We start from the raw sequence: 27,430 nt of genomic DNA, 5'->3' as shown, positions 1-27,430 counted from the left end.
CTCTGAAGAGTCCTAGACACAGTGGAAAACTATAGTGAGCACCCAGACTTCTAGAACATAAAAGATTGGAATTGAAGGCAAAAAAGCAATGGAAGGGTTCCATCGCCTCCCCCACTCACCTCTCCCCAGGAAAACTCAATGATATTTAAGAGCAAGAACTTTGGAGGCAGATCTGATTTCCAGTCCCAATCTATCACTCACAGGCTAAGGGACTCTGCATAAGTCATTCAACTTTTTGACACCACTTTCTCCTTTATAATGTAAGAATACTTCTTAGCATCCATGCGGGATGGAACACAGTGTCACACACAGCAGACATTCAATAAAGGGTAACTTTAAAAAATTCTATCCTGTTGCTCAAAATGGCTCCCAAAAGAAAACTGCACCATGGCAACAAAATAATCTCCAAAAAAGCAATTTTTAAAATACATTCACATTCTATGGCGTCTTTATTTTTGAGGGGTTTGGGGGCATGGGTTAGAGAGGAAGAATCATTACAAGCAATCCTTGATGACTTGTGACTCTTGGGACTAAGGATAGATTGAAAACATGAAGTTCGCAGGCTACTGTTCCCCAGTGATTTCAAATAACACAGCCTTTTGCCAGCTTCTCACTTGTGAACAAATAAGCAGACTGGAGCCTGCAGGATCGCAGTGTCTTATCTCACCCTCTGACAAAGGTGCTGGGAGGCCGGGATTGGCCACAGTTCCAGGAGGAGGACACACAGCCAGGGAGCTGAGGGCAATCTGCCTGGAAGAGGGAGGTGGTGATAAATTTGCAGCCAGAAGCCTCAGTGCCTCTTTAGTCCTTAACATCAAAATCAATCATAATTTTAAGCATTCTGGGGATTTGTTGTCACAATTAGAAATTTAGCTAATAACTACTTTGGAATTACAAAGCAGATAGCTAGAACTGGAAAGTGAGCAAATAATCACTTTCTATTGATAAGGCAAATAGCTAGTATAAATGTGTTACTTTGTCGATTATCTAGAGTGCCAGGGGAATTTTCCCAACCCAGGGATTGAATCCAAGTCTCTTACATTGCAGGCAGATTCTTTACCATCTAAGCCACCAGGGAAGCCCTGCTTAACCTCATTAAAAAACAATTCTGAAATCATAATCACGGTCACCCAAAGATCACCCCAGCTACAGCAAGAAAGTTCCTGTTCTAAGTCAGCGATGCCTACTTACTGATTATCCTAAGACTAATGCAAAGTTTTCTTTCCTTTCTTAAAAATAAAAGTAGCATACAGCCCTTCTTTTTTTTTCTTTTTTTCTTTCTTTCTTTTTTTTTTTTGTAGCCTCTATGCCTTTTCCTGCTAATGCTGATCCAGCTGTAAAGTTACTCTGCTTGAATAGTGTTGACATTCTCAACACTTCTAAGTGCTGGGGTTGCCATAGGAACAGATATGTCTAAGTGATGGCCAGAGGCAGCAGGAGGACCTCAAGCTCTGTTGGGGACCTTCTTGTGGTTGTCGTAGGTGATGCCATCAATGCCCTCTAGCATATTTATGGGCAGAGGAAACACAATGGTGGAATTCTTCTCTGTGGCCACGGTGGCTAAGGTCTGCAGGTAACGCAGCTGGAGGGCTGCCGGGGACTCGGCCAGCACCATGGAGGCGGACTTCAGAGCTTTAGAAGCATTCATTTCTCCTTCCGCTGCAAGGACCTACACCAACAGAAAGAAAAGACTTTAGAAATAAGGTTCCCGATTGTGACTAGTGCTTGCTTTCTTTTTCTGGGTCTGCAATGATGTTTCTCTCCTAGCCCCCACTTGGCCACCCATGTTTCACCCATGTTTCGGCAAGGATTAGAGTTTCATATCCTTATGTGATTAGAGAAATTTGAGGAGGTTGCAGGAAACAGGGAGATAACTTACAAATTATGAGTCCCTACTTTTCATTCCAAACAAAATAAAAGCCCTGCCTTTAACCCAAACAAATACAGGTCCAGCCACCATAGTGGTGCTCTTGAATCTGTCCTCCCCATCTGCTGCTTTCATTTGCTGAGAAGTCTGAAATTCAAGGCTTCCAACTGGCTTTTTCTTCTGTGAGTTTCATTTATCACAGATTTTTAAAAAATTTTCATTCTGTTGCCAATTTTGTTTCATTTTTTAATTGGAGTATAATTGTGTTAGTTTCTGTGTACAAGGAAGTGAACCAGCGATATGTATTCATATATCCCCTCCTTTTGGACCTCCCTCCCACCAGACCCCCCATCCCACCATCTAGGTCATCACAGAGCACCGAGCTGAGCTCCCTGTGCTATGCACTAACAATGAAAGGTCAGAAAGAGAAATTAAGGAAACAATCCCATTTACCATTGCAACAAAAAGAATAAAATGCCTACCTACAGAGGGCAAAAGACCTGTACTCAGAAAACTTTAAAAAACACTCATGAAAGAAATCAAAGATAATACAAACAGATGGAGAGCTATACCATGTTCTTGGAGTGGTAGAATCAACACTGTGAAAATGACTATACTACTTAAAGCAATCTGCAGTTTCAATGCAGCCCCTAATAAACTACCAATGGCACTTTTCACAGAATTAGAACAAAAAAATTTCCAATTTTGTTTCCTTCTTACAGTGTAAGAATTGTTTCCAGTTCCACCTGCTCTTGATTACAAGCAGCAGCTAGTGCAGTCTGCAAACCCTCTTTGGAACCCTCCTAAGCACCCTGCACCTCCTCTGGTTCTCAAGCTGCCCAGGAATGACTTGGAACTCAACTCCCCCGTCGTGGGCACTCACTGCCCATGTGCAAAAGTGCCTCCCAAGTCCACCGCTTAGAAGCTGCTGGAGCTCAACAGAGAAGTCAGAGATAAGCAGAGGGAATCTTCCTGGACTCCCAAGTAAGATTCCCAAGAGGATAGTTGGAGGCTTCTAATCTCAACGGGTTTCTGATACTTCAGGAAATTCCTCTACACAGACAAGAAGGCTATGAATCCAATAGATTCAAGAACACTTGAGACCAAGTTGTGCTCATATTTTGTAACTCTAACCTGGATTGTAGGCACCTGGTCCTCTTAATCTAGTGTGTTCATTTAACATACTAGAGGGTTAACGCTCGAAAGACAGGCACCAGGTTGCTACATCAGAATCACCAGCTACATGAGAATGTAGGTTCCTGGGCCCACTGGAGCCTCTGCTTCACTGAGTCTGAGGTGAGACCTGGGGATTGGTGTTTGCCTTGCTCATGTCTCTCAAGGGGACCCACCTTGCTAAGTCACTGTGTATAATATAAATCTATATTTATATTATAATATTTTGCATTGGGGTAGAGATGATTGACGTGAGTTTGAACAAACTCCGTGAGACAGTGAAGGACAGGGAAGTCTGGCGTCGCAGAGTCCAGCACAACTGACTGACTAACTGAACGACAACAACATTGCTGATTAACAATGCTGTGCCAGTTTCAGATGGACAGCAGAAGAACTCAGCCACACATATACATGTATCCGTTCTCCCCCAACTTCCCCTTCCATCCAGGCTGCCACATAACATTGAGCAGAGTTGCCTGTGCTCTACAGTAGGTCCTTGTTGGTTACCCATTTTCAATATAGCAGATGTACATGTTCATTTCAAACTCCCTTAATATGCCTTCCCCCATCCTTCCCCTCAAAGTTGCCCATGACCTTTTAATTCAGGAAGAAATTCTCGGTAAAACTTCTAAAAAAAAACAACAACAACAAAGGGAGGAAAAGAAGCAGCCTTCTTATTAAAATCATTGAGGAAGCCTGAGCTTCCATTCAAGCTCCATCCTCATGGGCTCCAGGGTGGGGGGCTCACCCTCCAGTACCGACTGGAGTCGCCCTTACCTTGGCCCTGGCTTCCCGGGTGGCCTCGGCCTCAGCGGCCATGGACCTCTGCAACTGCACGGGAATCCGGACGTCTTTGATTTCCACCCGGGCCACGCGGATCCCCCACAGCTCAGTGGCATCATCAAGTAAGGTCTGTTTCCAAGTCAAAAGAAAGGACATCAATCAGAATACAGGCAATGCGATAAAAGAGTCTGCTATATTTTACATATGCAAGAGAAACACTCTTCCTTTTCTCCTTTTGAATTTACAGCATTTGGAGTGAGACCATTTGGGAAGAAAATAGGAGTTCTTATCACTGCCTTCCTGGAATTGAAGTAAATCCCAGGAAGGATTCAGAAACATAAGTTGGTATTTCTTTTAAGAGGTGGTTACTCAGCAGATGCACCCAAACCATTCCTAAAGAACATACACTGTTCATCCAGATTTGAGCAGATACCCCACATTTTCTTGTCACTGACACTAAGCAGGCAGCAATGGCATTTGTCCTGGTTCTGCCATTTACAGCTGTGAATCATCGGGCTCACTCCTTAACCTTTCTGATTCTCAGTCTTCATACCTATGACAGGTTTTCTTTCAGGATTGCCATGAGGTTTGGATAGAATACACATAAGATATCTATCATTGCCCAGCAATAATTCAATATATCTTAACATTATCACTGGGTACTTTTTGAGATACGCTTTTTCTTGCTCTGTTTAACCTCTGACCTGTGGCTCAGTTTTAAACAGGTAGCAAGGCATACATGTTTTTTTAGGGCAGAAGAAGCCTAAAACCAAAGACATCCTCATCCTTCGTTAGAGCTTCAGACAACTGAAGATAGCTTGCTGGTTATCCTGGAGGGGTAGGGATGAGAAAGAATGCCTCAAGAAATAGCGAGATTAGATGAATAGTTCTCCTAAAGCGTAAAGGGCAGAGATCTCCGTGCTACCAACTAGCAAGTGAGCCCTTGCTTTCCTGTGATCCCTGCAGAGAGCCGGGAGATGGGGAGAACTCCCAAGAAGCCACTGACCTAACTGTGATGGGGAAACATCTGAGTCATTGAACTTGTGAAGCTCTTAAAATGGCATGGAGCATTATCATGCAGAATTGATATTATCTTATAAAGCCTCAGGGACTTTGTGCTACCTTAGAGACTGGAGGAGAAGCCAAGAAGGACCAAAGATGAATTTCCCTCTTAGAGAAGGCAGGCTCAGAATAAAAACATAACTGATTCCAAAAACACAGAAATGTGATTGTCTATAATCTAGGGCTTCCCAGGTGGCACAGTGGTAAAGAATCTGCCTGCCAATGCAGGAGACACAAGAGATGCAGGTTCAATCCCTGGGTCAGGAAGTAGGAGTAGGAAATAGCAACCCATTCCAGTATTCTTGTCTGGAAAATTCCACAGAGGAGCCTGGTAGGCTACAGTCCATGGAGTTGGACAAGACTTAGCACACATACACACATATACATAATCTAGGGTGAACAAGAGGTGAGAGGGCTACCTGTTACATCCTCATCAATAGTATAACTACGATTACTATTCATATCTTTATTGACATTGGGAGCATGAAGTCAGCTTTCCTAGGAGGAAAAAGCTGAAGTGTATGATTTCAATTCAACATTTTGAGTTCCAAAAGCAATTCCAGTGGCTCCCTCTTCCCACCTACATATTTAAATCTGGACCTCACGATTGTTTAAGAAAAAAAGAAATGCTAAACTGAAGCCCATCTGTTAAGAGCAGCAGTGCACATGTGTGTGTGCACACGTGGAGGAGGTGCTTTGAACTGCTGATATTTGATTATCACCGATAATTAAAATGAGTGGATTAACAATGCAGGCTTTACCTGGATGCTATGGGCGATTTCTTCTCGGCCAGCTAGGATCTGGGACAAGGTCCGTGTCCCTAAGACATTTCTCAGAGTGGTCTGAGCCAGCAGAAACGTGGCTTGATGGACATCGTTGACATTAGCCACCGCCGAGACGGCGCTATAGATCCTGTAATAGACCACTCCATCCACCTGAGTGGTCACAGAGTCTCTGGTGAGGATCTGGAGAGCAAGAACACGGAAAATCACATGCATGTGACTTTCACACAAAGAGTCAGACACGACTGAGCAACTGAGCACAGAGACACATGAATTTCACAATGACCAAAACAGCGGCAGACTACCTCAGAGTCCACTCCACAGAAGAAGAGCGCTCATCACAACTCATGCCAGCATCACCAAAAATCTGCCCTGACTTGAATCTACTATCATCCTAATTAGTAACCAAATTCCTACATAGGTGTGATATGTACCTATCCCTGTAACTGCATCTTATGGAAGTCTCACATCCCCTACTCAGAGGTGAAGCAGGTGTTCCCACTTTAAAATATAGACCCCTGCTGAAATTCTACCTTCTAAATAGAGGTAGAAAAGTCATTTCCCTGATACTTGAAATCTTTTCGGTTCTCAGTTTCATCAGTTTGATGAATAGCAATGCTTCTTAGAAAACATAGATGGCACCAGAGATCCGTGTTCTATATTCAGATAAAGAAAAACCAATTTAACTTTATAGAGGCTCTGCATTAGTTATTCTGAACTAACATGACAAGGGACTTTGGGAAAAATCAGATTTCTGGGCATACCACGAAATTAGACCCTAGAACTCCATTCTCCCACCTAGAACTATTTACCACGGAGCCATAAAAAGCCTGTGACAGGTCCCTAGGCATCCCAAGGTCTCTTATGATTAGGGCTGAATTCTAAGGTAAGCACTCTGTAACTCCCGCCAGTGCTATGAAGACATCATGGCTGGGTCTTGATTCAGTTTTCTGGACCAGAGAGAGGAAAATTATCATTTACCCAAAGATGTTGATTGTTCTCTCTTCTAATCCCCTTTGCTCTTCCACACACTTTCTTTTCTCTCCCTGGATTGTTTTTGTTTATTAGAAAGTTGCATGACGATTAATAACTCTGTTTCTCTCCCCTGTCCCCCAGTCACTGGCTTGGTTCATTCAGTTTCAGTACTTCAAGAACTGAAAAGCATTATTTGAAATCCAACTGCGGGTGAGCCCTGTGCCCTGGGTGTTCTTTCTCCATGCCCATCTCACATTACTGGATCCAAACAGATAAACAATTTAGAGCAGAGGTGAGAGATATAGATGACACTAAAGCATTTCCTGAAAAGGTGATGAAAAGGATAATATCATAACCAGTGAGTGCCACCTACCAAATTACTTTCAGCTCCTTCTTAAAATCATTTATCAGACTCTCCCAAGCATCTGCTTGTCATTCTGCATCTCAGCTTCTCTACCTTCTGTATCCATTCTCTCTCTCCTTCCAGACTTTCTCCCACCCAATCATTCCACGTTTTCTACCTTTGCAGCCCTTGCTCTTGGCTCCATTCTCATCTGGCAAAACAAGGCCCCAAAGTTTCAGGAGCCACCTAGGACTCCTCCAGCAGGTCTCTAAGAATTCAGTTCATCTTTCCCTTTATCGTTTGAAAATATATTATGAATTCTCAACTGTCCATGTAACAGGGAAGAGATTGGCTTTATTTCCAGAAACATATCTTTAGTCAGCATTACCTCCTGGGGAGGAATGTTGCAAGTAACGGTCCGGAGATCAACTTTGACAAACACATCTATGCAGGGCAAGATCAGAATCAGACCTGTGCAAAAGTAAATACAGTTTAAAATTTGACCAACTGAAAATAACTGCAATAGATTGTCTCCTAGATATACAGTACATTATTTTTGTGGGAGTATATCAGATGATCTTCAATAAGTACATCTTTAACTTTGGGGTAATTATCTCCCCCTATCCCAAAGAAAGGCAATGCCAAAGAATGCTCAAGTTCAGTTCAGTTCAGTCGCTCAGTCGTGTCCGACTCTTTGCGACCCCATGGATCGCAGCACGCCAGGCCTCCCTGTCCATCACCAACTCCCGGAGTTCACTCAAACTCATGTCCATCGAGTCGGTGATGCCATCCAGCCATCTTATCCTCTGTCGTCCCCTTTTCCTCCTGCCCTCAATCCCTCCCAGCATCAGGGTCTTTTCCAATGAGTCAACTCTTCACATGAGGTGGCCAAAGTACTGGAGTTTCAGCTTTAGTATCATTCCTTCCAGAATGGACTGGTTGGATCTCCTTGCAGTCCAAGGGATTCTCAAAAGTCTTCTCCAATACCACAGTTCAAAAGCATCAATTCTTCAGTGCTCAGTTTTCTTCACAGTCCAACTCTCACATCCAAATGTGACCACTGGAAAAACCATAGCCTTGACTAGACAGACCTCTGTTGGCAAAGTAATGTCTCTGCTTTTCAATATGCTATCTAGGTTGGTCATAACTTTCCTTCCAAGGAGTAAGCGTCTTTTAATGCAGTCACCATCTGCAGTGATTTTGGAGCCCAAAAAAATAAAGTCTGACACTGAATGCTCAAACTACCACACAATTGCACTCATCTCACACGCTAGTTAAGCAATGCTCAAAATTCTCCAAGCCAGGCTTCAGCAATACGTGAACTGTGAACTTCCAGATGTTCAAGCTGGTTTTAGAAAAGGCAGAGGAACCAGAGATCAAATTGCCAACATCCGCTGGATCATGGAAAAAGCAAGAGAGATCCAGAAAAACATCTATTTCTGCTTTATTGACTATGCCAAAGCCTTTGACTGTGTGGATCACAATAAACTGTGGAAAATTCTGAAAGAGATGGGAATACCAGACCATCTGACCTGCCTCTTGAGAAACCTATATGCAGGTCAGGAAGCAACAGTTTTAGAACTGGACATGGAACAACAGACTGGTTCCAAATAGGAAAAGGAGTACGTCAAGGTTGTATATTGTCACTCTGCTTGTTTAACTTCTATGCAGAGTACACCATGACAAATGCTGGGCTGGAAGAAGCACAAGCTGGAATCAAGATTGCTGGCAGAAATATCAATAGCCTCAGATATGCAGATGACACCACCCTTATGGCAGAAAGTGAAGAGGAACTAAAAAGCCTCTTGATGAAAGTGAAAGAGGAGAGCGAAAAAGTTGGCTTAAAGCTCAACATTCAGAAAACGAAGATCATGGCATCCGGTCCCGCCACTTCATGGCAAATAGATGGGGAAAGAGTGGAAACAGTGTCAGACTTTATTTTTGGGGGCTCCAAAATCACTGCAGATGTTGACTGCAGCCGTGAAATTAAAAGACACTTACTCCTTGGAAGGAAAGTTATGACCAACCTAGATAGCATATTAAAAAACAGAGATGTTATTTTGCCAGCACAGGTTCATCTAGTCAAGGCTATAGTTTTTCCTGTGGTCATGTATGGATGTGAGAGTTGGACTGTGAAGAAAGCTGAGTGCAGAAGAATTGATGCTTTTGAACTGTGGTATTGGAGAAGACTCTTGAGAGTCCCTTGGACTGCAAGGAGATCCAACCAGTCCATCCTAAAGAAGATCAGTCCTGGGTGTTTATTGGAAGGACTGATGCTAAAGCTGAAACTCCAGTACTTTGGCCACCTCATGCGAAGAGTTGACTCATTGGAAAAGACCCTGATGCTGGGAGGGATTGGGGGCAGGAGGAGAAGGGGACGACAGAGGATGAGATGGCTGGATGGCATCACCGACTCGATGGACATGAGTTTGAGTGAACTCCGGGAGTTGGTGATGGATAGGGAGGCCTGGCGTGCTGGGATTCATGGGGTCGCAAAGAGTCAGACATGACTGAGCGACTGAATTGAACTGACCTGATGAGTTAAGGACTAAAGGAAAGTGATTCCCTAGAAATTAAAATCTTTTGTTAAGAAGCTAAAAATTCTTGGCGTATAATTTTGATTTATTTCAATATTTTTTCTATGGACCATTTTTTAAAGTCCTTCTTGAATTTGTTACAATATAGCTTCTGTTTTATGTTTTGGTTTTTCTTGGCTGAGAGGCCTGTGGGATCTTAACTCCCCAACCGGGGATCAAACCCACACCCCTGCAGTGAAAGTACAGAGTCTTAACCACTGGACCACCAGGGAAGCCCTAACATTTAATTATTAGATATTCTTCAAGAGGGACGGGACTTATGTATACCTGTGGCTGATTCACGCTGATGGCAGAAAGCAATACAATATTATAAACCAATTATCCTCCAATTGAAATTAAAAATTAAAAAACATTGGACCTACTTCTATTCAAGTATTGAGTTAGACATTTATTTATAAGAATATTTTGGAAATTGGTTTTTCCCTGGGTTAAAGGTATCTGTACAAAGATTCAAGCATAGACTTTAGGCCTTGAATATCAATGTCTGTCCACATTCTCATTTATATTCTTCAGGACTGAAGGAATGTTAGCATTAAAATCTTCCCAGGATTTCAGTGTCCCTAAAACTAATGTATTACAACATTTACAGTTTCTCTGTAACTGTGTTCTAGCTTATATACAACAACTTTCCTCAATTGTGAATACTCTTACTTCTCTCTGAGCTGTCAAGTATTAGACTGGGGAGCAGGGAGGGCTGAGGACACTGCTTTGAGGATTCCATGATGCCTTAACTTTGCTCTGGTGAAGCTTCTCTACAGCAAGAGTGACCAAGACTAGAACCACAAGCATGTCAGCACGATGGGGACGCCCATCCTTTTCCATTTACCGAAAAGATTCTGTTTTTGTTTTCAAAGAAGAAACAAGTTTTTGCATTGAGTACCTTGCAAAGGGCTAGTAGCATCAACAGAAAACACTGCTAAGGTGCTTTCTTTCTTTTGGTCTCTAAGCCTTTCTGAGGTAAGGATTACTTCCTAATTTACTCCTTTTTTGGGTGCTAGGTCACTGGTTAAAATCATGGCCCTTAGAACTAGTCAGAGGTAAGTCCCAGCCCTATTGGTTACTAGCTTGTGACCTAGAAACATTCATCTAATTTTTCTGAGCTTCAGTCACCCAATTCCTATAAGATGATAGTGAAGATTAAGCATGATCAGGGCTTCCCTGGTGGCTCAGATGGCAAAAGAATCTGCCTGCAATATGGGAGACCTGGGTTCAACCCTTGGGTCAGGAAGATCCCCCAGAGAAGGGAATGGCAACCCTTTCCAGTATTCATGCCTGAGAAATCCCATGGACCGAGGAGCCTTGCCGGCTACCGTCCATGGGATGGAAAAGAGTCAGATACAAATGAGCGACCAGTACACACACAACATGATAACGCAATAAAATGCTAAACATAGTGCCCTGGTAGCTCAGTGGTAAAGAATCCACCTGTCAATGAAGGAGACACAGATGTGATCCCTGGTCCAGGAAGATCCCACAGGCCACGGGGCAACTAAGCCCATGCACCACAACTCTTGAGCCTGTGCTCTGGAGCCCGGGAGCTGCAACTCCTGAAGCCTGCATGCCCTAGAGCCCTGCTCCACCATGAGAAGCCACTGAAATGAGAAATCCGCACACCGCAATTAGAGAGTAGCCCCCGCTCACCACAGCTAAAGAAAAGCCCACACAGCAAGGAGGATGCAGAAGAAACACAAATAAAAATAAATAAATAAAATTATTAAAAAAAATCATAGTGCCAGGCATGTATTAAGTTCTCAAGAAGTAGTAACTCCTGTTATGAATACTTTTATTATTAAAGAATAGTTTACGATTTACAGAAGTGGAGAGGTTCTCTGTTAGCAATTTGGCCTGTTTCCCTCTGGCTCTTGTGACATTCTGAGGTAACTCCTCAGCCCCAGAGACGTGTATGACGAGATTTGTTACCCTGGGACATTTAGTGGTGAACTCTTCTGGGAAAATTCATTTAGAAGAGACTTTTCTCCAGAGTCCTTCAAGCTGTGGTTATTCCACCTATTTCAAATCCAATTTTTTTTCTAAGTTATAACCTTGGCTCCACCAGGTGAAACATGACTAGAAAGGGTTTACCTTTGTTCTGTAATTCCTCAGTTGGATAATCCCATCACCACTATTTGGATGAACTCATAAAAATACCCATTAACAAGCATTTCTTGCTTTCTTTCCTTTAGGTTCCTTATTAGACAATGCACAGGGTCTTCACTGAAGCATGTAATTTAAGCATGTGAGATCTAGCTCCCTGACCAGGGATTGAACTCAGGTCCTCTGCACTGGGAGCTCGGAGACTTAGCCACTGGACCACCAGTGTGAAAGTGTTAGTCACTCAGTCATGCCTGACTCTTTGCGACCCCATAGATGCAGCCCACCAGGCTCCTCTGTCCATGGGATTTTCCGGGCAAGGTTACTGGAGTGTTTTGCCATTTCCTTCTCCAGGGGATCGTCCCGACCCAGGGATCAAACCTGAGCCTCCTGCACTGCAGGTAGATTCTTTACAGACTGAGCTACCAGGGAAGCCCTAGTATTCTGGCCTAGAGAATTCCATGGACTGTATAGTCCATGGGGGTCACAGAGTCAGACACGACTGTGTGACTTTCACTTCACTAGACCACAAGGGAAGTCTATATTAGACAAGTAGGATCATACTACTTGAAATGGCCAAGTCTCTGTAACAAGCTTCTCCTTTTGAAGTTTCTCATATGTTTAAAAATGTAACAGACACCTGAGTGCCTGCTTTAGTACATGGCCAAGTGCAGAGCACACAGAATGAATAAGGAAGTTCCCCAGAGACTCCACAATATAGTTGAACAGAGAATGGTTTTACTTAAACACATCTTATTAGGGGGCAGACAACAGACATTACTAGAGAGGTGTAGCAAATAACCATTTTCCTCCATATGCCTTTTAAGTTACTGTTTGAATAGACTCTTCTTTCAAGAATATTAGAATCTGTCCTATGAAATTGCCATTTCGGTGAGTTGAAAACAAACATTAGCAATGTCACAGAGTTCAAGTAAACCTGATGATAGTTCAACAAAACCAGTGTTATACCTGGCCCCTTGGCTTTGTCAGCTTGGATGCGTCCCAGTCGGAATACAACAGCACGTTCATACTCCTTAATGATCTAAGAGATGAAGGGAGAGCATTTAGTGTTAATGGTTCATCAACTCACACAGAGAGACCAATCTGTTTCCCAGGGTATTACCTTCAAGCACATCCATATGGAGATCGGGAAGGTAATGACCATCAGCAGGAAAGAAAGGAAAAGCAGGATCCAGCCACATACACCAAGCCCTTTATTCTTGATGCCTAGGTAACGGGAAGGAGGCAAGCCTGTAACTGACATGGTTCTTAGGAAAGCGATTCAGTGGCATGCATGAAGAAACCATCCAGGGAGCTGGCCAAGCTGGAATGGGGCTGAGGAAGCAACCTGAATCCACACACACTCTTGATGGCAGTAATACCACACACACACACACACACACACACACACACACACACACAGAAAATATTCCTTCAGGTTTTTAGATGAAGATGGACCTGTCCCTTCCAAGACACATCTCATAGCAATCAGTAATAATAATAACCATAGCATTTACATAGGGCTGCCATGGTTTATTACTCTCAACACATGAAAATCACCAGGGTGCCATCTTAAAAGACAGATTCCTGAGGACTTCCCCGGTGGTCCAGGGTACAGGTCCAGCCTGCATGTCTCATGGTGCAGTCAAAAGTAATAAAAATGGAATAAATAAATAAAAGACAGATTCCCAGGGCCTCAGAATTCCCCAGGTGAAATCAAGACAACCTCTGAGGCAGATAGGTAGGTACTATTATCCCAAAGGAGACCTTGTAGCACAAGGAAAAACATTTTCAAGAGTGCTTACATTTGAGTTTCTATGAGAGTCTTTAACTCCCTAGGGCTGTGGTCTCAGAAAAACCACTCAATCTTTCTGAGCCTCAATTTCTTCATCTGTAGGGTGGGGGCAGATATTACCTACCTTGAAGAACTTGATGAGGACTAAATGGGATTGTTTACATAAGGCATCTAACCCATACATTAGTATCTACCTTCATGTTTGTGCATAGTTGCTCAGTCATGTCCAACTCTTCATGACCTTTTGAACTATAGCCCACCAGGCTCCTCTGCCCGTGGGATTTTTCAGGCAAGAACACTGGAGTAGGTTGCCATTTTTCTCCTCCAGGGGATCTTTCCGACCCAGGGACTGAACCTGTGTCACCTGTATTTCAAGCTGATTTACCTGCTGAGCCATCAGGAAAGGCCCTATATCTATCTTAGTAAATGTCTATTACTACCATTGTCCCTACGTTACAGATTGATGAATATTACAGAGACTTGTCAGGCACTGATATTTGATAATTTTGTTTTTTCATAGAATTTTGTTACATCAGCTCACTACATTCAGTGTCTTTTTGCTAATCACATACTACCACAGCAGGGGCATTTTAGCTTAATATCACCTAGGAAGAGATAGAACTAAATTCAAATCATATTTCAGCCACTTAAAGCTTTATAGCTTTAATCACATCAATTACATAATTTCTCAAGTACTATGATTCTTGTTTGTAAAGCATCCAGGTCTGGTAGATCCCTGTACTTTAGAATTATTTATATTCACTATTTCACCTTGTTTTAAATCCTTACTGCTTCTTGTTCTCTTCTCCTTGACAAACAACCACACCCTCACCCCTAACTTCCTCTGATTAATTCCACATTCCACACAGGCACTGGAACTAATAATACTTGCTGGTATCTCCACTCAGATGATCCACATACACCTTATGCTACCTTTGTCTCAATGATTGCCTTAACCATCCATACTGTTGTCCAGGCCAACCACAGAAGACACTAAGCCTCACTGATACCATCTCAAATTCATCCTCACTTATCCATTTTACTGCTACCAGTGCTTTGACAAACACGCATTTATGAATATTTACAAGGATCCTTAAAAGCTGGCTTAAAACTCAACATTCAAAAAACGAAGATCATGGCATTCAATCCCATTACCTCACGGCAAATAGACGGCGAAACAATGGAAACAGTGAGAGACTTTATTTTCTTGGGCTCCATAATCACTGCAGATGATAACTGCAGCCATGAAATTAAAAGATGCTTGCTCCTTGGAAGAAAAGCTATGACCAACCTGGACAACACATTAAAAAACAGAGACATTACCAACAAAGGTCCGTCTAGTCAGAGCTATGGTTTTTCCCAGTAGTCATACATGCATGTGAGAGTTGAACTATAAAGAAAGCTAAGGACTGAAGAATTGATGCTTTTGAACTGTGGTGTTGGAGAAAACTCTTGAGTGTACCTTGGACTTCAAGAAGGTCAAACCAGTCCATCCTAAAGGAAATCAGTCCTAAATATTCATTGGAAGGACTGATGCTGAAGCTGAAGCTCCAATGCTTTGGCTACCTGATGGGAAGAACTGACTCACTGGAAAAAACCCTGATGCTGGGAAAGATTGAAGGCGGGAGGAGAAGGGGACAACAGAGGATGAGATGGTTGGATGGCATCATTGACTCGATGGACATGAGTTTGAGCTAGCTTCAGGAGTTGGTGGTGGACAGGGAGGCCTGGTGTGTTGTAGTCCATGGGGTCGCAAAGAGTCGGACATGACTGAGCAACTGAACTGAGACAAGATCCTAGGATTTTGCTCTTAGAGATAATGCTGTGAGGAGTCCTAATGTGTATTTTTGTGGACTTGTGTAGGAGAATTCCCAGCAGTGGAAGTGTTAGGTCAAGGGGATTAGTATTTACAATTTTGATAGATGGTAAGTGCCCTTGAAAGAGTTTGTACCCTGTGCCTATTCCCACACACCCTGTCCTCACCATTTATTTTCAGTCTTTTCAGTTGCTGCATTCTAATAAATGAAAAGCATCTAAGTTTCAGATACATATTTCATGTGAAAAACTTCTGAGTGCAAATATTCTTTAATAGGCTTTAAATGCACATAAAGATCTACTCCATAACAATAAGGGTTTACCTGCGTATATCAAAGTTTAAATTTCCAATATATCACCTTCCGAAACTTTGGACCACATCGGGTAGATCATACTATTATGTATGATCTACTATTATGTATGGTAGATCATACTATTATGTATCTGATCTACATACATACTATTATGTATGGTAGATCATACTATTATGTATCTGATCATACAATAGTAGATCAGACTATTATTATGCAGGATAAAATGCCATTTTGTGCCTTCTCATAGAATCTTTGTTGTTTTATTTATTAGCATTTTAAAGTTATTACTAATGACAGACCTTGTATATGTACATTCTCATTAATAAAAAATCCAAGAAATATGAATAAAACTGGAGTCCCCCAACCATCCTCTCCTCAGTCCACTTAGTTTGGTATATGTCCTTAGAGACCGATTGCTGTGTATTTACATACTTGTATCTACAGTTAGAAAACCCTGGTTTTGATTTGTAGATTTTGTGAGAAATGGCATCACACTGTTTCTACTTCTTTTTTTAAACTGAATATTGTTGTTCAATTTTTAAGTCATGTCTGACCCCATGGACTGTAGCATGCCAGGCTTCCCTGTCCTTCACTATATCCCGGAGTTTGCTCAAATTCATGTCCGTTGGTTGGTGAAGCTATCTAACCATCTCATCCTCTGCCCTCCTCTTCTCTGTTTGCCTTCAAAATATATTCACTGAATACATTTTGGAGATATTTCCATGGCACTACATCTGGATCTACCTTATTCTTCTTCATTGTTGCCTCATATATTAAATGTGTGACTCAAAAAAAAAAAGTTTTATTTAGCTGTTCTCCTATTGATGGATATTATGGTTACTGGCAATTTTGCTTTTACAAACAAGGCTGCAATAACCTTGCTTGGACACGACTCTCCCAGATGATTCGCACTTTGCTGGCATCTTGAGGAAAGCTTTGAGAACGCAGCACAGTCCTTGCCCCTTTGGTGTGTTTTCGCCCTGCTGACACTGTCACAGTTGGTGCTCAGAAACCTAGGGGTGTTGGGGGCTGTGACTTTACACTACCACACGCACAGGGAGCTGGGACTCCAACAAGGACCTCAGCTACACTTTATGCCGTGAGCAAGCCCTTTGCTGTGCTTAGTCGTTCAGTTGTATCCAACTCTTTGCGATCCCATGGGTTGTAGCCCGCCAGGCTTCTCTGTCCATGGGATTTCCCAGGCAAGAATACTGGAGTGGGTTGCCATGCCCTCCTCCAGGGTATTTTCCTAACCCAGGGATCTAACCCAGGTCTCCCACATTGCAGGCTAATTCTTTACCGTCTGAGCCACCAGGGAAGCCCAAGCAAGCCCTAGACACGTCCAGACTCTACAGCCTTAACACCAAGCTGCAATAGAAAGTGCTGGTCACGGAGAAAACTGCCCTGACCTCCATGAGCTCCGCCGCAGTCCCTAGCATCATTACCTGCGAGCGTGGCTCTGTTAAGTACTAAATGTGCCGAGAGAGAGGCCAGAGATGAGGACATGATTAGGACATGATTAATCTTCCAAGATTTACACCTGAGCATTAGAATTACCCAGGCCGCTGCCCCAGGAGGATCAGTGGAGCCTGGGGTGTCATTAGCTGCTGTTAAAGTGGGGCTGTCGCCGTCCCCTCAAGGCTGTGCAGCTCAGCGTTGTGAGCACAGCAACTCTGGGGGAGCACCAAGCTGCTTTTGCAGCCTCCTGCAGAACCAGCCTTCTTCCTCCCCACCTCCCCCACAGCTAAAACCAGGACGCTGTGCTGAGAAGTGGATTTGAGGATTACAATTCCAATTCAAAGGAATACTGAGATTGTATTATAAAGGCTCTTCATACATCTCCCATACCCACCCTTTACCTTATCCTACACAAGGATCCTTCCAGAGCCATTCCCTTGAGGGGGTGGTGGAAAGAAAAGGGGCCATATCCTCTCTGATCATCTCCTGCTTTAGCCATCTGTTCATCTCCTGCTTTATCCTAATATGTGGAGGGGTGTTTCCTCTGGGTAATTGTCAGTTCAGTTCAGTCACTCAGCCATGTCCTACTCTTTGCGACCCCATGAACCGCAGCATGCCAGGCCTCCCTGTCCATCACAAACTCCCAGAGTTTACCCAAACTTATGTCCATTGAGTCAGTGATGCCATCCAACTGCGTAATTGTCCCCATACCATGAAGTTGCCATCGTATTACTCCCTGGTGGAGAACTGGACTTTGCTGGGGGCAGCAAATTGACCCGGATTTCTCCTTCATCCGTCTAACAGATATTTTACCAGCTTGGGGTTTCCATGATGGCTCAGACGGTAAAGAAGTTGCCTGCAAGGCAGGAGACCTGGGTTCAATCCCTGGGTCAGAAAGATCCCCTGGAGAAGGGAATGGCAACCCACTCCAGTGTTCTTGCCTGGGAAATTCTTTGGACAGACGAGCCTGGCTACAGTCCATGGGGTTGCAAAGAATCAGACATGACTGACTAACTCTTCACTTTTTTCACTTTTTAGCAGTTATATGTCAGGTACGCGGTGCTAGAGCTGCAGATGCAAGAGAATAAAATGGGGAACTTTCCAATAAGAGTTCACATCTAACAGGAAAATCGACAACAGGACAGTGTGATAACAGGGTCCTGGCTCTGCTGCACTTCCCTCTCAGATACGCACAGCTGGTGAAGTAAGTGGGGATGAAGCACAGCACAGTGTCTGGTGAACATCTTCCCCTCGATTGGCGAAACAAAAGATGAGCCATACGGCACAGACACCAGAGTCCCAGCACTGCTGACTCTGGGGAGAAGGACTCTGGGACTTTAGTTGGAAGGGATTTAGGGATAACTGAGGCCAACTCTTCATTTTGCAGCCAGAAAGCATCCTGGTTAGCACTGTCACCATCACCTTAATCTCTGTTTAAGTAAAATGGTACCCGCAAGTTCTACAATCTTTGGCAGTGAGGCAAAACCAAGCTTCAAGTTGTAGGTGCATGCCTCTGGGGCTTTGTTCCTGGAGCTTAGATGCAGCCCATAGCACCAGAGGAGACTTAAATACTCTCCAGGACTAAGTGTAAACACTCAGGGCAAGATGTTAACTCCTATGAGGTTAGGAAGTAGGGAAGGAACATTCTAGATCACTAACCCCACTTAGATGGCATTATAAGTAGAAACAAATTTTAGGAAATCAAATAGTTTAGATGACTTGCTTGCTTATTTCCCAATTTTGTCTTGATCTGCTGCTGCTGCTACTGTTAAGTCACTTCAGTCGAGATCAGTACTATATACAATTCAAGCCCACAGATATGTGTTACTATACATAGTCAATTCCTCTCTAAGCAGAAATAGCCATTTAGGTAATGACATTGTTTAAAAACACCAAAACAATGATGTACAGTATACATCAGGGAAATGAAAACCACAATTAGATAATAATACACAGTTTCCAGAATGGCAAACAATTAAAGACTGATAATGCCACATTTTCAGAGAAGGCGATGGCACCCCACTCCAGTACTCTTGCCTGGAAAATCCCATGGATGGAGGAGCCTGGTGGGCTTTAGTCCACAGGGTCGCGAAGAGTCAGACACGACTGAGCGACTTCACTTTCGCGTTTTACTTTCCCGCATTGGAGAAGGAAATGGCAACCCACTCCAATGTTCTTGCCTGGAGAATCCCAGGGACAGGGAAGCCTGGTGGGCTGCCGTCTATGGGGTCGCACAGAGTCGGACACGACTGAAGCGACTTAGCAGCAGCAGCAGCAGCAACACCACATTTTATCAAGGTTGTGGGGCAATTGGAGGTTTCATAGATGCAAATTGATAAAATCACCTTGAAAAACTATTTGAAAGTATCTATTAAAGCCAAATACACACTTACTTTATGACTTAGTATTCAACTTTTAAGTAATATCTCAGAGAAATGAAGGCTGATTATGGAGAAAAGCATATTCATGAATGTTGATTGCAATTTTATTCATAAAATCCAAGAAACAAAGAACCATCCAGACCCATCAACAGTAGAATGAACAAAGTTGTTTTATGTTCATATAAAAGATTACTCAGGAAAAAAGACAAAAGCTATACTCCTATAGCATTCAAAATATGAATTCAAAATATTCAAAATATGAATGAATCTCATAGACAAAACATTGGGCAAAATAAGCTAGACATAAGAGTACATACTTTCTGATTCCATGTATAAGAATACATGAGCTTCCCTGGTGGTTTGGCGGTAAAGAATCTGCCTGCCAGGGCAGGATGTACAGGTTTGATCCCTGGGTCAGGAAGATCCCCTAGAGAAGGAAATGGCAACCCACTCCAGTATTCTTACCTGGGAAATCCCACGGACAGAGGAGCCTGGCGGGCTACAATCCATGGGGTCTCAAAAGAGTCAGACTCAACTTAGCAATTAAACAACAACAACATAAGAATACATACTGCATGATCTCGTATTGTATCATTTAATTCAAGAAAAGGCAAAACTAATCTATTATGTTTGAAGTCAGAGTAGACTGTCTCTGGGTAGTGGAGTTTGGGCAGTTGAGTATTATCTGGGAAGAGATGAGAGAGCTTTTCAGGGTGCTGGAAATGTTCCGTATCTTGATCTGGGTGGTGATTACATAGACTTACACATATTGAGCCTGTGAGAATGAAAACCAGCCAGCAAAGAGAAAAGCAAAGGCTATTTATTCAGAATTTGCTATCACAAGCAGAGACTAAAAGGTAGGCAGAGGAGTGGGAAAGCTTTATAGTGGGGAAAAATGGAAGGCTCCAGGTGTGCCTTGATTGGAGGCTGTCACCCTGGTGAAGTTATGCGTGGACAAACTAGAGGCAGAGCATCCTATGTGATGGTCTAGGAGAACCATCACAGAGGAGTGCCGTGTGGTTTTCTTCCGTTGATCCTAAGTTGCAATCAGAGAGCAGGAGAGCTGTCAGTTATTAATCAAGCCCTGGCCACTGGGGGTTGATTGTTACAGAAGTAATTGTTCAGCTTCCTGAACTGTTGTCAGAGATAACAATCTGACTCCCTGCAAATCTGCCATCTAGCAGGCTGGCTTCCTGGGCTGGTTATTATAGATGAAGGGTTGGTTTTCTGGGCTGGTTGCTGCAGGTTGGTGGTCAGAGTCCTATTTTTAGATACGCTCCAGCCTTTTGTCTGTTTGTGTATTCAGTCTCTCAAGCCAAGGGTTTAAGACTTATGCACTGTACCCATGGGCAGGATAGTACTGAGGATGGAAAGCTCACTGCTTGCTCTGCAAACTCAGAAAAAAAAGAGGATGGAGAAAATGGAAGAGCTTTAGCACAACCAGCCTGTGGGCAGTGCTTACAGGGATGGAAACTGTAGGTCCCAGGTCCCGTGACCCTGCGTTCTAAATGAGACACTGCACATGAAAGCTAGATGACGCCTTCCAAGTTACTCAGCCTGTTGGGGTCTTAGTTTCCTTCTCTGTTAGCACAATTATAGCTAGCCTTGAGGATTAAATAAATTACATGTAAAGGAATTAATAGTACTTCCCCAGTGGCTTAGTGGTAAACGATCTGCCTGGAGTGAAAGAGACACAGGAGATGTGGGTTCGATCCCTGGGTTGGGAAGATGCCTTGGAGGAGGACCTAGCAACCCACTCTGGTATTCTTGCCTGAAAAATCCCATGGACAGAGGAGCCTGGCAGGCTCCAGTCCATGGGGTTGCAGAGTCGGACACCACTGAAGTGACTGAGCACACAACACACACAAAGAAATCATTGATCTCATTAGGAAGCCCCCTAGTGAGCTAGGCCACTGCCTAGGAATTTCCTCAAGTTTTGAACATTTCCTTCAGCTTGATGAACCTTTAAAGAGATTCTTCTTGACTCAAGGCCCCTGATTTCCCTTTTCCATGAGCACTTCCTTTAGAACATTTATCCTTGTAAATTCTTTCTCTGCCCCTTTGAGATGTAAGCCTTTTTCAAAACCTCTTGCCGGTTTTTGCAATCTGGGACTATCTATCTCAAGGACCTGGGAGACCTTCTCTTGAAACGCAACTGCTAAGAAGACAGCACCCGTCACTCCCAGTCTCTGTGGGCGGTAGGAGACTGACTTCAGTAGACACTGCGCTGCAAGTTGTAAAATATACTGCCCGTCATAAAGATGTGGGAAATTTATTAGCAAACCAAACCCAGATGGTCTATGACCACCCTGCAAAGTCATTCATACTTTTCCACTAGTGCACTGCAGCCTTTAAAAACCCCACACCCTGGGGAATTTCCCAGTGGTCTAATGGATAAGACTGGGCAATTTCACTTCCCGGGCCTGAGTTCCATCTGTGGTTGGGGAACTAAGATCCCGCAAGCCAAACAACAACCAAAATTGTATAAAAACAAACAAGAAACACCCTACACCTCTTCGTTTCGGTGGTGCTGGTTCAGACTGAGTTTTGACCTCCTCTCTCCTCGACGGCAATAGGCTTGAGTAAGGTTTTCCTTTTTTGCCTATTTAATTTTGTCCAGGTCAGTGCGTGCTTTGACAACTGACATTTGTTTTCTTTTTCTTCCCCCAAACTTTAAACTTTTATTTTGTATTGGGGTATAGTCATCTAACAATGTTGTGGTAGTTTCAGGCAAACAGTGAAGGGACTCAGCCATCCATATACGTGTATCCATATTTTTCTTAATTTATTTATTTTTACCATACAATTCTAAATATCAGCTGTGGATATTCTGGCCCATCCAGTGGATGGCTCCTCTCCATGTGCAAAAACTATATTTTAAAAGAGGACATACAATAAAACCCTAACTCCTACAGGTTTCTACCTCCTAAAAAGTGGCTTGGTCACTGACTCTGTAAGTTCTTTCAGACCACTTTTAGAACCTTAAGAAAGAGAAGGAGAGAGAGAGACAGAGAGACACTGAGAAAGACAACCAGATCTTTGCTGTAAAACTGCCAAATCAGTGTAGGTGATGATTTAATCATCATCGCTAGTCCTTAGGGCTATAAAATTCCATAACCCCAAGAGTTTTCTAAACTGAGATTTACATCTCAACTACAGACAGGAACTTCATGACACATTTATATTAATACTAAGTTTCTTTTTAACCATTTGGTCTTTTAAAGAAAGAGTTAAGATGTATTTTGAAATGGAATATTAAAAAAGGTGTAAAAATAATGTTTTTAGTACTGTGCACACTCCCTTTCAGCCCAAGAACGTAAGTGTTGCCAACACAAAGCCCCACTCGCGTGCCCCTCTTTATATAACCTTCTCCCACCCCAGGCAGCCTGGCCCACAGCCTCCTACGGGACTCCATCCATCGCCATCGGTCAAACGCAGTAGCCACTCCCACGCCTGGCATTCAGAGACCAGGCTTGACACATGGGCTCTTAGAGCATCTTCGATCTAGTTTTTCAAGTAGCAGTGCCTTCTCTTCTCACTTCTGTTTTTTTTCTTTTGGGGGATGGAGTTGGTTGTTTATCGGTTTTTGTTTGTTTTAGTTTTGTGACCTTGCTGCGCAACACGTGGGCTTTCAGTTCCTGGATGAGGGATCGAACCCACACCCCCTGCATTAGAAGTGCAGAGTCTTAACCACTGGATCTCCAGGGAGCTCCCAGTCTCTCTTACTTCTGGATCTAGGTGACTAGATCACACGCTAACAGCACATAAACATCCCCTTTGGTAGAGAAAACACCAAAGTCCTCACTTGTTCTTGTGCTTTATGTGGGCTTCTGTGTTCCCTAGACCCCCTGCACACCCTACCTTCTCCTTTCTCTCATTTTCTTTTCTAGGAAGACTTTCCAATCGTACCTTCACCTCCAGGGGCTCCTCTTCTGAGTTTCTACAACACCGCCTACCATCACTTTTCATAGTACATTGTAATTTTTAGTTAACTTTCCTGTGAATTTTTACTGCTCTGAGAGTAGGCATTTTATTTTGACATCTCCATCTCCTGAAACACAGTGGTTTCTGGATTCATTCATTGAATGAATGAAGTTGGCGGTGCTCTCAACACTTTGGACTATCAAAAATGATGTTCAGCAACAGGATGGATAGATGTATTGATATGTTTGAAGTTTCTTGTTTGGAAATAATGATCCATCAGAGAAGATTCTGTTTGCTCTCAAGAGAGTCAATTAACCTGAGAACAACAGGTCCTCAAGTTTTCGCCTTCATAGGTGTTATCTCTCAACTCCCACCATTATAGGAAGAAAATAAAGAGAAAACATTTTCCTTAAAATCATTCTCATCTCTCCCTTTCCTTTTCTGTCTGAAATAACTACCCATAATAAATACAATTACTTTGTCCTTAAGATTTATGCCCAAACATTCTCATGATAGTGTTATTTATAAGAGCAGTAAATCAAAACACCCTGAAAAAAAAAGAAAAACACCCTGAAAGTACAATGGAGGGATAATTAAGTGAACCATGACATCTCGCCAAAAAACCATAAAAAATTTTTAAGTTACAAAAACATGAAAAAATTGCTATGTGTGTAAGTCACTCAGTCATGTCCGACTCTGCGACCCCATGGACTTAGTCTGCCAGACTCCTCTGTCCATGGAATTCTCCAGGCAAGAATACTGGAGTGGGTTGCCATTCCCTTCTCCAGGGGATCTTCACAACCCCGGGATCGAACCTGGGTCTCCGGCATTGCAGGCGGATTCTTTACCATCTGAGCCACCAGGGAAGCTGAAAATTGCTGTGGTATATTGTTAAAAGAAAAAAATCGTAAGATGTAAAATTATATGGACAGTATAATCCTTGTTAGTAAAATAGTATGATTAGAAAAAATATTGGATGAGGACTTCCTGGTGGTCCAGTGGTTAAGACTTCACCTTCCAATGCTGGGAGCAGGGAGAGCTAAAATCCCACATGCCTTGTGGGCAAAAAAACCAAAACATAAAACAGAAGCAGTATTGTAACAAAATCAATAAAAGCTTTAAAAATGGTCCACATTAAAAAAACAACAATAACTATATTGGATGAAAATTAACCAAAATATTAACAGTGGTTAATTCTGAGTGTTGGAAGTATGACTGGTTTATACTGCTCAGAATTTTCTTATTTTTTGCTACCATTATAATTTTAAAAAGCACTTTAAAAATAAAAATCTACCCATCTGCATGGTAAGTCTCTTCAGTCATGTCTGACTATGTGCAACCCTATGGACTGTAGCCTGCCAGGCTCCTCTGTCCATGGGACTCTCTATGCAAAAAAACTACTCAAGTCAAGTGAAAAAAAGTCTTGTGTATTTTTAGAACAGGAAAGACCAGATGCTTCTTGCTGGGTGGGGAATAAAATGTATGTGGAATAAAAACAATCACTTTCTCTGGGCCTGGCAAAGAGTGTTACAAATTCTTTCCCCTTTTCTGTTTGCTTCTGATCCTGAGGAGATATAGCCAGTAAAACAGAGTCTCAGCAACTTCCTGGCCCTTTCTCTAGTGAAACAAGGATTTTAAGTGCCGAACATAAAATCTAAAGTGAAACCCAACAGGTAAACACTATCTTTTCATCACCTGCAATTTGTCTGTCCTCCTCCCTTTTTCTCTCAAATATCCACACAGATTGCTGTATCAAGAACTTTTTTTCCTTAAGGAAAAATGCAGAATTGCTAAATTTAAGAAACCAAATTTAAATTAAATCACTCAAAATGTGATCTTAATCTGGCAACCTCACTAGTTTAGGAATTTACTTGGAGGCAAACTTCTAATTCCATCTCAGACTCAGAAGGTCTGAGAAGGATGAAAACTTCTAGAGGTGAGGACCAGATCTGTGTTTTAAAAACAATGCCCAGAAAGATTCTTTTGCATGTTGACGTTGAGAAGAATTTCTAAGATGGAGATGACCGAGATGCCAATTAACTTCACTTTACCTCTTAAAGAAAAACAAGAAAGAAAAAAAGGAAGGGGTAGGGTTTTCTGTCCAAGGCTAATGAGAAGTGCTAATGAGGTCCCTGGGTGGGGAGGGAAAGCCCTAGTTTATAGCATTCTGTACATTCTGATTTATCCTTGTGACGTCACGGAACTTGGAGTCAGGAAGAAATGTACCCTTGGGGCTTTCGAAATTTGGTCCAAGCCTGAGGCACATTCTGCAGAGGGCTCCTACTGGGGGTGATAACTAGGACTCAGTTATTCATTTAATTCTCCTAACACTGTGTGTGGAATTTCCTATACAGCTTGAAAGACCAAATGGTGTTGTTTTCTCAATGTGTCCAAGATGGAGGAGGGCAAGGGCAAACACATGCCACACGTCTCAGAGAAGGACCGACATCGCACCTCATAAACTGCCTAGAGCACGTGAAGTCAGAAGTTGTGTATAAGCCCTACTTCTGTTTGTTCTGTGATAGGGCAGGTTGTTCCTTGTAGTCAAAAATCAAAACCAAGTAGACCCACGAACGCTTTAAAATATTTCACTGGTGATACAGCTTCAGCCGTGCCCTTTATCCAGTTGATGTCTTAACCTGTTAAGTGGAAGCTAAAAAGTCTCATGAAACTTCTTAAAAAAATAATCCAGGTTCACTGGAAGAGTGGTCCCACATGCACCTTCCAAATGATGTCCATGGTCTTCAATCTATCTGTGTTGTTAGATCTACTTCAAGAGAAAAGTCTCTTTTCCAATTCAGGTAGGTATCTCTAAATGTATATTTTCTTTTTTACAAAATGATCATACCGAATGTGTCCCGCATTTCTAACTGGTGTCATGAAGCACAGGTTACTTGTATAGAGCACAGGTTAGGACTTACACACACACACACACACACATACACACACATACACCAACATCATCACCATCATCACCATAACCATTTTCTGAACCTCCAAGTTTTCAAACTCTCGAAGGCTCAGTTTTCTCCACCATAAAATGAAGTTATAAAAGAATCTACTTTAGAAATATCCTAAGATTTAAAATAATGCAAGCAATATGCTCTGCAATACAGAAGAACATTAGTATTCAAGCTACACTTCATATTTACAGGCTGTTCTATTTTCCTCAACTTGAGAGATCAGTATATCAGACATGGTGCAGCTCAAACCAACTTTTCTATTTAATCAAACCATCATCAAATGATATTTAAGAATGAATAAATTTTAGCCTGCTCAACATAACTTTGCTAGCTAATGCCAAAAAATGAATATAAAGATAAACACAAATTCTCTCTAACACTTAAGAAAAAGGGCAAGTCATAGACTGGTCTTCAAGAAGCAAATAAAAACCACAATATGCCATGACTTCAAAATTCTGGGCTCTAAATGAAATTGAAGCCAATTTCAATATGCATTAATCCACCTCGTGCTTACTCTCTGCAATGATACAACTCCCATTTTGTGTAATATACATAAAATAAACTTAAGGCAGGAAAAATGAACTTACCCACTAAGTTCTCTTTATCCAGCTTCTCTGGAGAGGACGCCCCGGGATCCATCTCATTCTTGAGAAGCTTTTATTCTTGGCAAATTTTCATGGGTTTGGAGCCAGACCTAGGCTCCAGGAAGCACCCAGATGTGCTTGAGAGAAGAAAGAGCAGAGAGGCAGAGTGAGAGAGTGAAAGAAGTTCCTCTTCTTTCGTGAGCACCCTAAGGATTAGTTACCCTGGTGAAGGAAGTCTGTTCACATAAACAAAACAATCTCCTTCCTGAGTTCAGACTGCCACTGTTCATAGAGAAAATTCAAAGGTATGTGTAGGACCTTCTGATTGTGCTGCTTCTTGTAGATTATCCCCATGTAGTTGTCTGTATCATTGATATAAAACCCATCTATACCACATGTAATTTGCTTATCATAATGAACTGTCCAATCCACAGGGCACGCATCTCCACCCTTAAGTTTCCGATGAGGAAATTTCATCCAATGCCTTGTACACACTGCAGTGAGTGATCTTCTGACACTCGAA

At 42.5% G+C, this 27,430-nt stretch overlaps 1 protein-coding gene across 1 annotated transcript; it reads right to left on the bottom strand.

Moving 5' to 3' along the window:
- Nucleotides 1-426: 426 nt before the first annotated feature.
- On the bottom strand, nucleotides 427-27,116 carry STOML3 (stomatin like 3). Its single transcript, XM_027557359.1, has 7 exons — nucleotides 26,911-27,116; nucleotides 12,797-12,900; nucleotides 12,643-12,715; nucleotides 7,374-7,456; nucleotides 5,647-5,850; nucleotides 3,818-3,952; nucleotides 427-1,669 (listed from the first exon to the last, which is right to left on the bottom strand). The coding sequence occupies exons 1-7, from the start codon at nucleotides 26,960-26,962 to the stop codon at nucleotides 1,445-1,447; spliced, it is 876 nt and encodes a 291-aa protein (XP_027413160.1). The 5' UTR covers nucleotides 26,963-27,116; the 3' UTR covers nucleotides 427-1,444.
- Nucleotides 27,117-27,430: the final 314 nt, after the last annotated feature.

This window comes from Bos indicus x Bos taurus, chromosome 12 (assembly GCF_003369695.1).
Source record: "Bos indicus x Bos taurus breed Angus x Brahman F1 hybrid chromosome 12, Bos_hybrid_MaternalHap_v2.0, whole genome shotgun sequence".
In the NCBI taxonomy this organism is placed as follows: domain Eukaryota; kingdom Metazoa; phylum Chordata; class Mammalia; order Artiodactyla; family Bovidae; genus Bos; species Bos indicus x Bos taurus.
The sequence above is the reverse complement of the archived record's forward strand: the minus strand, read 5'-3'. Positions and strand labels throughout refer to the sequence as shown.